This window comes from Synchiropus splendidus, chromosome 4, assembly GCF_027744825.2.
Source record: "Synchiropus splendidus isolate RoL2022-P1 chromosome 4, RoL_Sspl_1.0, whole genome shotgun sequence".
Classification (NCBI taxonomy): Eukaryota; Metazoa; Chordata; class Actinopteri; order Syngnathiformes; family Callionymidae; genus Synchiropus; species Synchiropus splendidus.
This window is the reverse complement of record NC_071337.1, coordinates 575,030-590,721: the sequence shown is the minus strand read 5'-3', so window position 1 is coordinate 590,721 and position 15,692 is coordinate 575,030. Positions and strand designations below refer to the sequence as shown.

At 55.9% G+C, this 15,692-nt stretch overlaps 1 protein-coding gene across 1 annotated transcript; it reads left to right on the top strand.

Annotated features, from left to right (window-relative positions):
• The first annotated feature begins 531 nt into the window (after window positions 1-531).
• st8sia1 (ST8 alpha-N-acetyl-neuraminide alpha-2,8-sialyltransferase 1) lies at window positions 532-12,309 on the top strand. Its single transcript, XM_053863642.1, has 5 exons — window positions 532-1,327; window positions 2,635-2,779; window positions 6,616-6,725; window positions 8,834-8,926; window positions 9,564-12,309. The coding sequence occupies exons 1-5, from the start codon at window positions 1,149-1,151 to the stop codon at window positions 10,042-10,044; spliced, it is 1,008 nt and encodes a 335-aa protein (XP_053719617.1). The 5' UTR covers window positions 532-1,148; the 3' UTR covers window positions 10,045-12,309.
• Window positions 12,310-15,692: the final 3,383 nt, after the last annotated feature.

The following is a 15,692-nucleotide window of genomic DNA, read 5'->3' as shown; positions in this document are numbered from 1 at the left end:
ACTCACTCAAACCATCCTCAGTCCTCTGTCTGGCTGTGCTCACTCGGCGGCGCTCCCCTCCCCGAGCGTCATTTCCCCGCAGCTCCCGGCTGCTCACCTCAGTGTTCTGGGAGTTGGAGAAGTTGTTTTGGAAGCATGTCGTGCGCTCGCTCAGACAGCCATCAGAGCCGTCACTGGCCGGTTCTGAACACGAACAAAGCCTCTTCCGGCGTTTGCTGCCCTCGTGTGGGCGAAGTTAGAAGTGACAGGGCGGAGCGAGGCAGAGGTGTGAAGGCTCTCAGCGGGGGGGGGGGGGGGGAGAGTCGCCTCGGGCGGCAGCCCAGCAGGTGGCGTCAGCGTCTGAGCCAGAGCCGCCCGCATGGTCGCCCTCTCTCCAGCAGAGGGCGCCAGAGCCGACTTCAGGCTGCGTGACGTCACCTGGAGCGCACGAAAAAGGTGAGACGACATGGAAAATGAAATGACGTCGCGCACGACTTTAGTGTCTCGCAATAAGGCATTAAAGCAGTGACGACATCAGAGGCAAATCTGGCAGACAAAGCTGCCTGTTTCTGAAGCGCCTGACCATTGACCCGGGATTCACGATCCAAACGCGACTCTGGGTTTAATGAATAATGATTAATAGCTGAATCAGTCGTGAAACCGAAGGTCACGTCAACTGGGGCTCACGAAGACCCCGCCCCTTCATTTGGAACTCGGAAGTCACTCCATTCGACACCGGAATTTATCGGAACCGGGGCTGATTTGGCCAGTGTCGCCATCGTGTCCGGATTGTTTGTTTTTTCTTTTTCTTTTTAATTCCTACGCGTCTGGGACTCATGTGTGACATGCTTTTATTTTGAAGGCGCACTTCCGCTTCTTCTCCGGCCGTGATTTCGCTCCGCTGCGACCCTCCCCCCCCCACCCGCATAAAGAGGCACCTTGTCTCGGTGAGGGCTGTTGGCAGCACGGACCCAGCCCGTCTCACTGCACCGAAGCGGGCCACGCGGCCCCGGATGGATGGTTCCGGGGCGCCGGTGATTCCTCACGCGACGGTGGGTGGATGCCGCTGAGGAGGCGCGCGCTCTCTTCTCAAGCGACCTTCGCGGGTTGGGGCTCCCTGCCGTCGGCTGCCGTGCACCCGCGTCCTCCTCGGGTCTGAGCGCAGGAAGATGTCGCTGCGCTGCTGGCGCGGGAAGCTGTCCGCGTGGGCGGCCCTGGCGCTGCTGGTCCTCTGCTGGTTCTACGTCTTCCCCTTCTACAAACTCCCTCGAGACAAGGACGTGGTGGAGGAGGTGCTGCGCCAGCGGGGCGACTGGAAGAAGAACGCGAGCGCCATCGGTCTCTACAGGTCAGTGTCCCGTCACATCACCGACACGCGCGCACGCGCACAGGTGATGAGCGACCTGAGAGTTCAGTCCAACACCCGAGTCAGCCGCGACCTTCTCAGCGTTCAGCTCGACACACTTCATTCATCGCAGAGTTTGAATATTAAGGTTTCAGGTCCCACGAGGGGGCGATTCCGCACTGGCAGAAAAAGAGTCATGTGACCGCAGCAGGGAGGCAGCCATCACTGAAGCACTGTGAGATGCGTGGAGCAACACTGGAACCATCTTTGTTCATGAAGCCCAACACACAGAGAGGCGCAAAGATCCAGCTGTCCTGTAAAAACATCAGTGTTTTATGGAACACATTGTGTGGACGGACATCTCCTGTGGACGCTGCCTTGAAGTGGCAACATGTCTGTGCCGTGGTGAAGCTTGGTCAACACCACACGCTGGGCTCCTGAAGTTTGAATTTCACTGCCTCAGAACTAACACTTCCTGTTGATGTTTCGGGAGGCCATCTGGGACTATCCCACATCTGGCCATTCACGCTCAAGTTGTGTACGAAAATGGAGCCCTCAACCCATGTCACTGGTCACAGTGTGTTTGTTACCACGTTATTACTGCTCCCCCCATATATATCCAGCAGGGGGAGCAGCCCAGAGTCAGAGCTCCAGAGCCACGTGGCTTTGACTGTGGAGTCAGTGTTGATCCTGTAGCTCTGGCACAACAGAGGAAACGGAGGCAGCGTTGTAGGAGGCGCTGGTCGCTGAGGCCCTGAGATATCTGGCCACTGGAGGACGGAGAGTTGCCACCATTCTTCTGTCTTCTTCCTGTCTCACTAGAGCGAGGTGTCGGGGAGCAACACTGCCCCCCATGGTCTCCACTGGTACTGCTCCGTTTGGTCTGTATCCATGATCCTTATGGAATCATGGAGGAATACGCAGGAAATGAAGGCGGAGCACGGACCTATCTGTCCAGATCCAGATCCAGATCCAGATCCAGATCCGTACATTAAGTGCAGCAGTGTGGCTAGCTTGAACCACAACTCCATTGTTGTAGTTTGAGTGACCTGCTGTGTGGCAGGGGATCGGGACCCGGGGACATCCCGGACACACTCCTGGATAAGATCAAAATTCTGAAGTGACATCATTTCCACTTCCTCTTCATCCTTGATTTCAGTGACGAGCTCCTCTATCGCGCGGCGCTGTCAGCGCTGCTGACAGACTCCCAGATGCGTGGGCTTCTTATCTGCCGTTTCTGTTTCCTCTTTCATTCCACTGTAACTCATCCGTCCTCCCCGAGCTCCTCGCTAATGTGAGTCCCTTCGCAGGAAGCTGCTGACGGAATGCTGCGACCCCAAGAGGATGTTTGCCGTCACCAGGGAGAACTCGCCGCTGGGCAAGGTTCTGTGGTACGACGGCGAGTTCTACTACTCGCACACCGTGGACAACCAGACCTACTCCCTGTTTGTCAAGGTGCGGACACAAACCTCTTCTGTTCTGTGGAGCCACACGTGGCGTGAGCTCAGGGGCAGCGGGGGCCGCTGGCAGTGGAGGCCTGGGCGAAGGTCCGGGGCAGCCTGGGCTCCTTGCTGCCCGACTGGGCTCCGGTTCGGCTCCAGCTAACAGTGATGTTTCAATGAGTGGGTGACAAACCTGCATCCTACTCTGAGTGTAAACAACCTCCTGGAACAAGAAGCAAAAATGTTGATTTCATTCCCATAAATGATACTGTGGTAACAGTCCGATAACAAAATGTGTTGCCAAGACTTTGGATATTCCATTTGGATGGCGTTTAACGACTCGTTGTCGCAGCCCTTGGTCTTTCCATTGAAACTATATGACGCTAAAGACAAAGGTACGAAGTCAAAGGCAGAGTGCAACTCCGCTCCAGCAGGTGCTAATATGAGAAGATCCACATTCCTTTATGGGTCGTTTCCAAACTGAGAGAGCTGTTGTCTTGGCTCCAAAGGTCTGTTCCGAGGTGCGTCACAGAGCAAACCGTGGAAGCGCCACTTGGCTTTGAGCTGGGAGGTTGGAGAGGGCGCTGAACATCAAGCGACGCTCTGTGTAGAACCTGCCGTTGGTGACTGTTCTGACGGCCTTATTTTGGGGTGACACTGTGGCTGTGTGAGGCAGTGCGCACCTCCGACATGTCTGTGGCGCCGTCCTGGTTAGCTCAGTGACCTCCAGCTCCTTGTCACAGGGCAGGGAACACGAGTGCTGAAACGCTTCGTACCGAACTTTGTACTTCACAGCATTAAATCCTGCAGTTTGTAAACACAGCGATGTGAAAGAAGTCATAAGAACTAGATAATTACACAGGTCTGTTCCGCACCTTTATTGTTGCACCCTGACTTTTGTTCTGAGTAGAAGTGCTGTGTGCTGGAATTCAAAGGAGCACAGATGATGCGGGCTGATGTCTTTGTTGGACCGTGACCATGGAGCGACTCCACAGGTGAGAAGAGACTCCCTGGTCACGAGTCATTTCCTCGACAGTACATCTCCTCAGCTCCCGGTCCGATCAGCGCCAGGGTCGGCGGGCCAGAGTTGAGACAGAGTTCTTCCTTCCTGTCGCGCACATGGGGTCAGTGATTGAAGGAGGACGTCTGGACCCTTCCTGGGAGGACGTGCAGCCTGGCTCAGCTCAGAGTTCAGCCACGGCAGCCGCCCCTGGAGGATCCACTCTGCCATGCGGGGCCCAGAGGGACCCTGGACGCTCTGAGGAAGCCTTCCTCAGGAGGAAGCCTCTGCTCTGGGCCTGAATTGAACCTTCCCTCCGCCCTCCAGGCCGAGGTGAAAAGAGGGTGACGGTGGACTGTGCTTGTGTCATGACTGGCTGATCATATCTGCCTTCTGGCCTTCTGCCGGGGCTGTGCCTACACTATCAGACCTGCCCTTTATGGTGGTTATAAACGGCAGTTCCGGGGACCATCAAACACATGCCAGACCCCAGTGTGGCAGAGCAGGCCTGTCGGGCCAACACAGAGAACAAGGGTCGCAGGCTCGCGCCGCGTCGGCCCCTCAAACAGCAGCGGTGACTCGGGCTTCTCACTCCGTTGAAACACAGAAGCACAAAAGTTCTCGAGGACGTGCTGCCTCCTCACTCACCACCGTGGATTTTTGACGTGGAAGCCAACTCAAACATGGCGAGCGACATGAAGAATACGTTGTTGACGTTGGTGTGGGCCGAGCAACAAGCAGAATGGGAATCCAGTCGCTGCGTGTTCCCATGACAACGGTGTGGGACCGTCACATTCAGGCTGCTTCTGTGGTGTTGGAGCTGTTTACCAACATGTCTGGAAGGTGTGTCTTGTGAAGACACTATCGGAGGCGTGTGGCCGAGCGTGTGAGTGCAGAAGCCTCTCGCTGGCCCGCTGACGTCCTGCCGGGTGGCGATGAGCGCGGCCTGACCCTAATTTGCTGCCTGCTGTGCTTGTGCTTTGACCGAGGATGGGGGAGGTGAGCACAAAGAAAAAAGAAGCTGGTGATGCAGGGGGGCGGAGCCTCACTGGAAAGCTTCTCGTGGGTACGACAGTGGCTGTTAGCCGTTAGCATCTGAGTGGGACGTCTCTTGGCCTGCGGGGGGGCTGTGTGTTGCCATGGAAACCCAGGCGACGCTGCGTGACTAATGGAAGGGCTCCTCTGTTTAGCGGCCGCTCCGCTCCGCTGACTGTTTCGTGCCTCATTGTTGCTAAATGAAACAAGGAAACGTGTTGCCTCATGAGATGAGCGCACGGTTCCCACAGCACACGACTGGTCCGACGTGTTGGTCCGGCACTTCAGAACCTGCGTGGCAAGGTGATTCCTGCTGCTGCTGTGCAGTAGAAACAGGGCAAGTGCCGCACGCGCTCGTGATCCGGAACTGTGGCCCTGCTCGATCCTGCCCTGAACGTCTGACAGGAAATGTGGCCCTGCTCGATCCTGCCCTGTACGTCTGACAGGAACTGTGGCCCTGCTCGATCCTGCCCTGAACGTCTGACAGGAACTGTGGCCCTGCTCGATCCTGCCCTGAACGTCTGACAGGAAATGTGGCCCTGCTCGATCCTGCCCTGAACGTCCACCTGGTGCGACTGGTTTGCTCTGGTTCTCTGGGTGTGGTGAGAGAGAGCGGCTGTGATTGCAGGTCTGAGGGAGCTGGCAGCCCTGGCATCATGGGGACTGGCCTTGGACGGATGAAGGCTCCCACACGCCACTGTACTTAGGCCGACCAATGAGCAGGCGCCACGCACCCCTGCGCGTCTCACCCATGACAAGCTTTTAATGACAGATATCTGCAGGTGGTTTCACGTCCCGACGACTGGCAGAGAGGTAGAGAGAGAGGGGTAAAGTAAGGTCAGCAAGAAAAGCACCCGGAGAGAGCAGACCTCCACCCAGCAGCTCCCTTCACGGGCAGACAAGCGCAGGCAAAACAACAATGGCAGACAAGAGTGAGAAAACAGGGTGATGGAGACTAAAATGGCTGACTCTGCAACAGTGACTGCCGTGTGTGTGTGTGTGTGTCAAGCGGCGTAAGATAGAAGAAAACATGCTCTCCCTGATGAAAAATCGAAGTCATGGAGCCTAAACAAGAAAAGCATGGGAGGAAATGGAGGGGATTTTCGACGCCTGCTATGTGCAGGTGCTAACAGAGGCCAGTTTCCTGGATATGCTCTCAAACGCCCTCATGCCATGACACTTGAAAATATCCTCTTGCTGGAATCTGCTGTAGAGTCTGAGTGGTTTCTCTCTGTTCTGGTCGTGGAACTGAAAGGTGCCTCTCGGGTCCAGTGAGCTGGAAGCTTATGGGAACGTGGCGTGCAGTTCTCCCACCAGGAAGATCCGGTGGTCTCTGCCCCGAGGGAGAGAACGTCCCGGGCCGAAGCGTTACCACGGCGACAGCCCTTGATAATGAAGCCATCAATGAAAGGCAGTGTCCGTGTGAGTGAGCGTGAGTGTGTGTTCCTCTGGTTTGACCTCTTCACCCTGGACCGTGTTCTCGGCTCCTCTGAACTGAGGAGTCGTGCAGCTGAGGACATTCCCGTCATGACGGGTCACCGTTCTCGCTGCCAGATGAAGCGCAGCTGTGAAGCTCCCTCCTCTGAAGTGACGCGACCGGACGCCACCGTCTCCACGGTGACCGCGATCCGGCTGCAGCCCGGGAAATTCATTGGATACAGTGATTCATGCTCAGGACCGCAGGGGGGAGTTTCTCTGCTGAGTATCTGAGCTCATCTCAAAGTGCTTCTGAGCTGAATGTCGATAATCAAATCACAGGTAAAAAAAAAAACCAAGCTTTTCCGGGGTTGACCACTTCCTGTTTCCCTCCGCAGAACAACCCTCTGCAGCTGCCCCTGAAGAAATGTGCGGTGGTGGGTAACGGAGGCATCCTGAGGCACAGCAAGTGTGGGCGGGACATTGACCAGGCCGACTTTGTCATGCGGTGAGACCCAGTCGACTCCTGTCGACATTCTTCTGCAGCCGAAGCCTCCAGAGAAGGGCGGCCGGCCGTGAGGACGTGGGCCACAGAGATAGCGGGGAAAAGAGGTCGGGGAGGCGGGCGATGGAAGGAGGGAGCATGAAATATAAATATGGAAAATGGCCTTGGAAGATGGCCATCATGTGGCCTGCTTCTCCTCATGGATCTGGCCCCAGTTTCATGGCTGCTGCTCACTGTTGCTTGTGCTGTGGGAAGCAAGCTGAGGCTGAAACACTGGTTTGATGTGGCCTGCCAGTTTGTGTCTCTTTGTGGAGGCGACGCTTTCATATCGCTGCTGCAGCGGCGTCCGAGCGCTTCCCAGTCCCTGCTCCAGCCTTCACTCGCCCTGAAGGGAAGCAGATGAAACCCAGACCTTCCTCCAAACAGACCTTGAAAAGTTGCACCAACATGTTTGATCATTTCCACATGTTCCATCACTAGTGGACCATGTGGAATATCTGACGTATTTTGGTTTTTGTCGAGAGATTCAAGGGCCAGAGTCCTTCCCTGGTGTCCTCCGTCTTGCGGACGGGACGGTGGAGGAGGAAAAGGCATTTCCGCCCTTAATCCTGCTGACAGGCTTCATGCGGAGTGAGTGACTGAGGCAGCGCAACAAACCACATCAGGCACGCGGCAACACAACAGGCTTGTTGTAGTCAATCGATAGACAGTAGCAGATTCTGATCCCGCCTATTTCTGGGCTCAAGCATGAGCGTGACATATGACCAGCACATCCAGGATGCAGTTCGGGCTTGTTGCCAGAGGGGCGTCTGGGGCCCAATCGTAGTGGCAGCTCACTGGCTTCCATGAAAAGGGTGTTCCTCTCTGATCCGCATCTGGCCACTCTTGCTTTTGACTGTCAGCGGGAAGGAAACGCCCACGGCGGCCTGTCATCTGACACTGGGACGCCCTGTCTCGAAAGTTTCAGGCCCAGATGCCCTGACACCACGCTTGCTCTTTAGTAGTGCCGAGGTCGAGGCTACACAGCATTAAAGGAAAGAGGCTAGGCCATGACACGCCAGGTGTGTGGCGCTAAAAGACCCTGCTAGTGGGTGTGAAATTCAAATGACTGGGCGCAACCAGAGACAGAGACCAGAGAGTTCTGAGTTCAAGGGCTTCTGGCTCCTATCTTGGCCCATTCCCATTGTCCACTGGCACAACAGGCGTGGTAACCACAAATGTAGAAGTAACCGTGGAACCACGCGTAAAAGTCAGTTCATACTTGCAACAAAACTATCTTAGTTGGATATCTGCACCTTGCATTTAAGTGGAGGATTCCAAGGTAAAGCTTACATCTCCTCCATTGCAATTCACAGTGCTTCCTATACATTTCAGCGTAGAAGGAGTGGGGCCCCTGTGGGGACCACACCTATGCTGAGGGGCAGCTGGCACAGCAGCATGCTGAGGGCCACTAATGGCCCGGGGACCACAAGTTTGAGAGCCCTGTCTTGCAGGAGCTACTACTGCCGCCCTATTGAAAAGAATGTGATTGACGCCATGTATGCAGGGCACTAATACTGTGTAACTTAAGTGGATGGCGTCACGGGTCTGGTCCTGGGCCTCCTCCTAATCACCCCAGAAAGCATCCCAAAATAGGGCGCCAGAAGGAATCCACCTGAGCGGACTTTCCTCAGTGTGGAGTTGTGTCACACACTACCCAAAGTTCTGGATCGTATTTGCACAAAGCCTTCACCGAGCCTGGACGGCAGTAGACACGTGACACCTGCAGGGGATTCGAGGTCCAACAGGTCTGTGGTTCAACTCTCAGACTCACCCTGTGTGCAGCAGCAGCAGTGTCTCACACGCTTGTGACAGCAGGGGTCCGTGCCCAACAACAGGGACGATGCAGGGAGAGTCAAGGTTGCGTGGCTGGCATGCCATGAGCCTCTTTACATAGTTCAGCAGAGATTTACTTACTATCATCTCATTTGCAAAGTAAACCACTGCAGTAGATACACAGAAACACCTGAGGCAAATGGAAGGCACAGGTGAGACCACTAACATGGTGGAGTCGGCGCCTGCCGCGGTGCCTGTCCTGACCCGTGCTACAGCTGTGCTTCCTGCTCCCACAGATGCAACCTCCCGCCACTGTCGGCGGAATACGTGGAGGACGTGGGAACCAAAAGCAACCTGGTGACCGCCAACCCCAGCATCATCGAGAAGAGGTGCGTCAGGTCGCTCGGTCAGATGTCGGCGCCGGAGCCAAAAGCATGTCGGGCTTCAGGAGATCCTGCTGCGCCACCTGGTGGTCAAATAGGATCCTGGCATGAAAGCTGGAGACGATGTCAGGAGGAGAGGTCCTCCTGGGTACATGGTGTGCCAGGGTGTGGGGGACCCATCTACACGGCATTTACAAGGAACCAAGCTGTCGGCTAAAAGATGATACGAAGACCAGGCTTGGGAGTCATGGGGGGCAGGTGACGCTCAGCCCACCGAAAACTAAGAACCCACTGATCGGATGGACCCGACTCAGCCAAACTCGCTGCAGTAAATCTTAGTAGGCCCAAATTTAGTTCAAACCAGAAGTGCCCAAAAACCGGATCACCCCCGAAGCGTCACCGCCCTCCAAGCCGCAGTGTCCGAGCCCTGCCGTATTCTAGAGCTTGTAAGTGGCAACAGTGCACCTGGCGGTGTGGCAGCATTTAGTCACAATCCATAGAGGTATCATACTGCGGTGAGGTCACTCTGTCTCCATCGATTCCGCCTGCAGCTGACGCTCTCGGAGCTGCTGGAGTTTCATTGGCCTCTAAAGCGGACTCGATGTCGCGGATCCTGATTTCATGTTTCGCCCTTGTCTTCCAGGTTCCAAAGCCTCCTGTGGTCCAGAAAGCCCTTTGTGGACTACATGAAGGCGTACGGCTCCAGCTACGTCTACATGCCGGCCTTCTCCATGAGGCCCGGCACTGAGCCCTCCCTGCGCGCCGCCTACACCCTGGCAGACTCCGCCTCCAACCTCACCATGCTGTTTGCAAATCCCGACTTCCTGTATTCAGTGGGGAGGTTTTGGAAGTCCCGCGGCGTGCACGCCAAGCGCCTCTCCACGGGTCTCTTCCTGGTCAGCCTGGCGCTGGGACTCTGTGAGGAAGTCACGGTCTACGGCTTCTGGCCGTTCTCGGTGGACCTGCGGCAGATGCCCATCAGCCACCACTACTATGACAACATCCTGCCCTACAAGTGGTTCCATGCCATGCCGGAGGAGTTTGTCAAGCTTTGGCAGCTACACAAGAGCGGCGCGCTCCGTGTTCGGGTGGGCCAGTGCCTCCACCCCGAGGCAGGGAACTAGACAGGATGAGGGCGGGGCTTTGTCCCAGCAGCCCCCGGAGCTCCGTCTTTTCTCTGGACCTGCTTCCAACCTGGCTCCCCTGTTACGCGTTAGCATGAGACCGTCCCGCAGCAGAAGTGAAATATTTCTGCCTCCTCGACCCCTGGACGTCTGGCTGGCAAACCTCCAGGGGCTAATGAAAGTGTTGGGTGGGGGAGGGCTGTGCTCCGTCTCTGGCAGATGGAGTCATGGTTGGACACGGACCAGAGAAAGAGGGAGGATAATGAAATGTTGTCGGAGACTAGCTGCCGATAAAAGCCACCCCGCCCCCCGCCGCCGCCGCCATGCTGGTGCCATCTGCTGGAACCGTGACGTCCTCTGAATGTTGGGCCCAGTCGCCTGGCGTGGCGCCCTTGAGACGAAAAGGGAAAAGAAAATCATCAAGTTTACATGCGTTTGTTTCTGGAATATTCTTTGCACTTCACCAGGCTGCGTCCTCCATCCTGGGCCTGTCCAGTGAGACGGAAGCCAACATTGAGCTCTTGAAAATGACATGTCTGTTTGACCCAGATAGTGTTGATGTCTTGCCAATTGGATCCTCCGCAATAGAAGAGCGAACCCCAGGGGGCGCTGGCTCAGCCCTGTGCTCTCCATGGGTGGGATCAAGAACCTGCACCAACGCCGTGAGCCAAGAGACACACGTTTTCACTTTGATCTCCCTGGATTCAGTGGTGAAGTATCAACACCTCAGCCAGCTCTGATTCCCTCTCACGCAAAGGTTGAACGAGGGCAACGCCTGCGGCTCAGGCAGCGTTGTTGGATGTTGAAGGTCATCCAGGTTGGTGGGTCGCGGCGGAACATAGAGGTGACCCTGCTGGAGGAGAGGCGCTGACTGGGCCACTTTTTCATGTGAAGTATGTGGATGGGGCGGGTCTCCATTTTGTTGTTAATGAAGTTACGCCAATCTCCTGGCAGGAAGTGAATAGAGGAGCGTCTATTGTCCTATAAAAAGGGAGCCACTCTTTGACGCTGCAAAACTGTAACAGCATCAAGGTTCATGGTCTTCTTGGCGTCACTGGAGCCTTCAAGGTGCTGCGTCTGCACATTTGAACTTCAACCCTCATACTGCAAACGTTTGTCTGCCCTGCCCATTACAGGGTTTGGGATGTTTCTCCTCTCTCATTTGGAATGTGAGTTATGAGCCGCCTCAGAAGCACCTTCAGACTGGTGACTCACGGTCAGGAGGAACGTCCTGCTCATGTGCGATAGGACGGTACGGTTTGGAAGGATCCCCCGATGTTGCACGAGCTTTCATTTAGGATTGGCCATCAGGTGACCTGCGAGCCAGACTCGCACTTTAGCTTCATCCTGATGGACTTCTCCTCTTCGTATCTGCAGCTGCTACGAGCTCACAACAAACAGAAGCTTCTGCGCGAGCGGCTCACGCCGTCAGCAGACATGGAGGTGGACTCTGTGATTTTAGCTCCCACCCAAGTCTGGTGTTCCGCTCTAAACGGCGGTCGCCTCACCGCGTCCAGCTTTCCTCCACGTGTTAACATTGATGCTAAAGAGCAGCCGCCGGTGACATTGGCAGCTAGAAGAGCTCCGAGTCTGTCCTTTGACTTTGGGTCACTCCGTGTCATCGGACTCATTCTGCTGCTCTGCCTCGTCTCGCATGCAGATACCGGCATGTGGCTTCCTGAAACCAGCCATCGCATTTGTGGGAAGCAGGACGAGGCAGAGCGGCGGCTCATGTGACTCCAGCACGCTGTCGTGAAGGGCAGCCGAGGACTTGTGCATGGACACAGCATGGCGGGACTTTCCACTCAGGCTGCTATCTTCTGGTACTGTGCCTTCAGCTGTACTGAGGCAAACAAGCGTTTGGTTTTGGATGAGAAGTGAATGGAAAGTGTGTTCTGGGACGAGACGGTTGTGTTGTTTTTCTCCTCCATTGTCGGGACTGACTGACTTGAAAGTGCATGGCTGCGCCGCTCCCCGGCAGTTGGCGCGCTACTTTGGTTTCAGCAGAACGTGAAACTCTCTTTGCACTGTGGGACTCTCGGAGGCCAATTTCCCCAAACCCGTCAGGTCTTAATAAATTGCTGCGTAAAATGTGAAGTGCGTCTTTTTTGCCGCGCACTCGTGGTCACGTGGTTCTCAAAAAAGGCCTTCAACTCTTGTTTTCATGTCTCTGTCGCCCCCGAGACCTGGGGTGGGCAAAGTGCGGCCCGGGGCCACACGAGGTCGCAGCATGATTTGAATTCCAAATAAAGCTATTTATGTTTATCTTCTTTTTCCATTGTGAAGTTGTTTCTTAAAATGTGTTCTGCTCATTTGAACTGTGGTTTATGAGTGGAATATGACTTCTAGAAATGTTGATGACGGCAACAGATAGGTGAGGAGATCTGAGCGAGCCGTGATAATTCCACACGCTCATGATGTCCTGGCCCTGATGCTGACTGAGGGGATCTACGTCCGGAGGTCAGAGGCGCTGCAGCTGCACCCGCACCCGCACCACTTCACTGTCATGGTTTCACTGTCATGGACAATACACTGCGGATCTTCCGCTTCTCTGTGGAGTGGCGTCTGTGTCACGGCGAGCCATCGGCGGCTGCTCCTCTCACCTCTTCCTGTCACCAGTAACCGCAGCAGCCACTTGCTCGCTGGTATCCTCGTGAGGCGGCGACGTTCGGGGGGGTCATGGTTCTGGTGAAGATCCGGACCCAGCCGGGCCTCGCCCTTGAGCCTCTGGCGGCTTGTGGTTCAGCGCTGCCAAAGTCTGGACGTCTCTATGCTCCAGAGCGACAAACACAAGCTGCATGCGCCACGTTCTGATGTGCTGCTGACAGCGTCTATAGCGTACGTTTATGGAGTTGGACTTGAATTCTTGAGCCAGAGCAACGTTAGCGATGGTGACCAAGGCGCCAGACACCAGCCAGCACTGGCCACTTCACTCAGCACTGAGGTCATGCCTGAATCTGTCGACATCCCCAACACAACTGAGGTGCCGCGGCTTGTTTTGAGCGAGAAGTTCACTTCCTGTGTAGAAGAGATGCCTCTGATGTGCAGGAAGTTCAAACCGACCGCTCCGTCTGTGACCTCATTTCCTGTTTCCTCTAAAAGCCCCACTACAATGGGATTTTTTTTGTGAGTGGGGCTGGAGACGGAACAAGGCGAGCGATGGAAAGCTGCAGCTGCAGTCGTGCCACCACGTCACCAGCAGGTCGGCTTCTTCATCTGAGCCAGCGCTTCGCCGTGAGGTTCTGTGGCGCCCCCCCTAAACTCCCCGCCGCCTCTGTGAATACACCCATTTGTCCATAGACTTTGCATTCTTGTTCAAAGAAAAAAGAAACGAGTTTAGATCAACTTACAATAAAGAATCACTTGGTTTTCGTCTGTACCAGGAAAAAGACAGTCATGAGTGGATGTGCAACTTCACTTATTATTCTGCTTCGGCAAGTCTGGGCCCCCATGTGACGGGGGTCCAGATGAGCAGGGCCACATCCCACCCACGCACGCACGCGCGCACGTCACTGGAGGCCTGGATCAAGTGAAGGCTCACTGCCACCATCACAGAGGAAGCTGCTTATCGACCGCAGGCTTCTGTTTCATGTCCTCGCGTGTTAAATAACTCAAGGTCAGCCAGGCTCGGCGCTTCCAGGAACCCCACAGGCAGCGAGTGAGTCACGGCGACAGAGTCCTGTGATGGTGCGGCTCTCATCGGCCTGCCGTGTCTGCAGCGCTTCCATGAATCAGCCACTTGTTCTGTGGTCCTCAGTGGCGTCTGACCTCCTTCCTCAGCTCAGCTGGTGCTGGGATGAGCCTCGTGACTCACAGCAGCGAGGGCCCCTGAGCGGGACCGCAGGTCGGACACGTGACAGGCGTCGCCTGAGGCCTCGCTGCTGAAGCAACGTGTCGATGAAAGTCTTTGAGGAAGAACTGATTTCCTGGAGCTCCGTTGGAGACGCAGGGCGCCCGGACGTGCCCTGACTAGACAGCAGCAGGTCGGCTCTCTTCTGACTCGGTGACTCCGGGGCACTTCCACCTCCCAGACGGATCAAACTGAAGTGGGAGGGAGGAAACCAGAGTCAGTGCTTGTGGTGGTGTGGGGTCGATTCAAGGGCCCACACAAACCCACTGACTCGAGAAACTTAAGTTGATTCACTCTGGGACTTGATCCTACAGGGATCAGATCCAGGGCCTGTCCCTGCTCTTCATCCCCTCCACAGAGGTCCCTCCCTGCGGGCCGAGGTCAGTGTGAGGAGCGTGGCCTCTGTTGTCATGGCAGCGACAGGATGACAGGCTCCAGCAGAGCGTGAGACATGGAGAGGAGCAGGGAGCAGGTGGGCGAGACAGGTGAGCAGAAGAGGAGGCTCCTGCGACGGAGAGGTGGCTGACAAACACCTGAGCACATCAGCAACGATGCTGGGAGAGCCTGTGATCTGGGGAGTGGAGACGGAGCAGACGGAGCTCTCTTCCGTTTTCATGCACGTTCTGGTGCCACAACGGTGTCAGACTGGGCTTCACTTCCTGGTTCCCGCCCTCTAATCTGAACACTGAGCACCTGAAGACGAAGGCTCCCTCTTCTATTGCGGAGCACTTCTGGACCCGACGTGTGAGCCTGGGGTGGTGCAGCGGGAGAGCAGGGGTCGTAACACGCCCGGTGATGCTTGGCTTGGTGGTGGGGTCAGGACTGCAGACTCTTCTATCCCGCGCCTGCCTCCTCGTGTTGACCATGGCAGCTGTGTTTTCAGTCACGGCGGTCGGACACGTCGGATCAGCCACTTGTGTCGGAGCGGCTGAATCGTGAACGAGTCCATGTCACGTCTCGTGAGGCTTCAGTTACAGAACTCTCTCTGCTGCCCAGCACCGGCAGCGTGTCCTCACAGCAACATCTGGACTTGCTCATGACAGAACAAGCGTCGCCAGCTTCTCCTGGACAGCAGCTCGGGCGAGCGGCGCTTCAGGAACCAGGTGGAGGCAAATGAGGGGCGCGGCGAGCACCTGCTCGTTCCTCCTCCTCAGAAGATCATTTGAATGTCCTGAGGAGAGAGAGAGAGTTTGTGACTGCTGTGAGTGTGGAGCTGGACGAGGAGCAAAACAAGCTGCAGGCTGGTGTTCCTCTCTGTGCACCGGCGCCATCTGAAGTCAGGTCCACATTTGGGTGTTCACCCATCTGACGTCACCACGTGGCACCAACACCAACTTCATGACTCAGCAGAATCTCATCAGGATGAGCTCTTGCATGGTTGGACGGAACTGAGATCTCAGCTCTCACTACATGTGCTGATCTCAAAATGAAGAGTCGGCTGGTAAAACCACGATCCAGCAGAGAGACGCTGCACTGAAGTGAAGACCAGGCAGCTTCAACCAACATACTTCTCTGCCACTCCACACTGCAGTCGACCTTCATCAATATCAAGACTGGAAAACACCAGCCTGGTTCCCAGCTTCATGATGGAGCCACCTGCTGGGAACCAGGCCAGGTGACCACGTCAGGTGACCACGTCAGGTGACCACGCCAGGTGACCACGTCAGGTGACCACACCAGGTGACCACACCAGGTGACCATCTCAGGTGACCACACCAGGTGACCACACCAGGTGACCACACCAGGTGACCACATCAGGTGACCACACCAGGTGACCACACCAGGTGACCATCTCATG

Coding starts and splice junctions, on each gene's coding strand:
- st8sia1 (XM_053863642.1), top strand. CDS start 1,149: ATGTCGCTGCGCTGCTGGCGCGGGAAGCTGTCCGCGTGGGCGGCCCTG. Junction 6,726..8,833: donor CAGGCCGACTTTGTCATGCG/GTGAGACCCAGT, acceptor CTGCTCCCACAG/ATGCAACCTCCCGCCACTGT. Junction 8,927..9,563: donor CCCAGCATCATCGAGAAGAG/GTGCGTCAGGTC, acceptor CTTGTCTTCCAG/GTTCCAAAGCCTCCTGTGGT.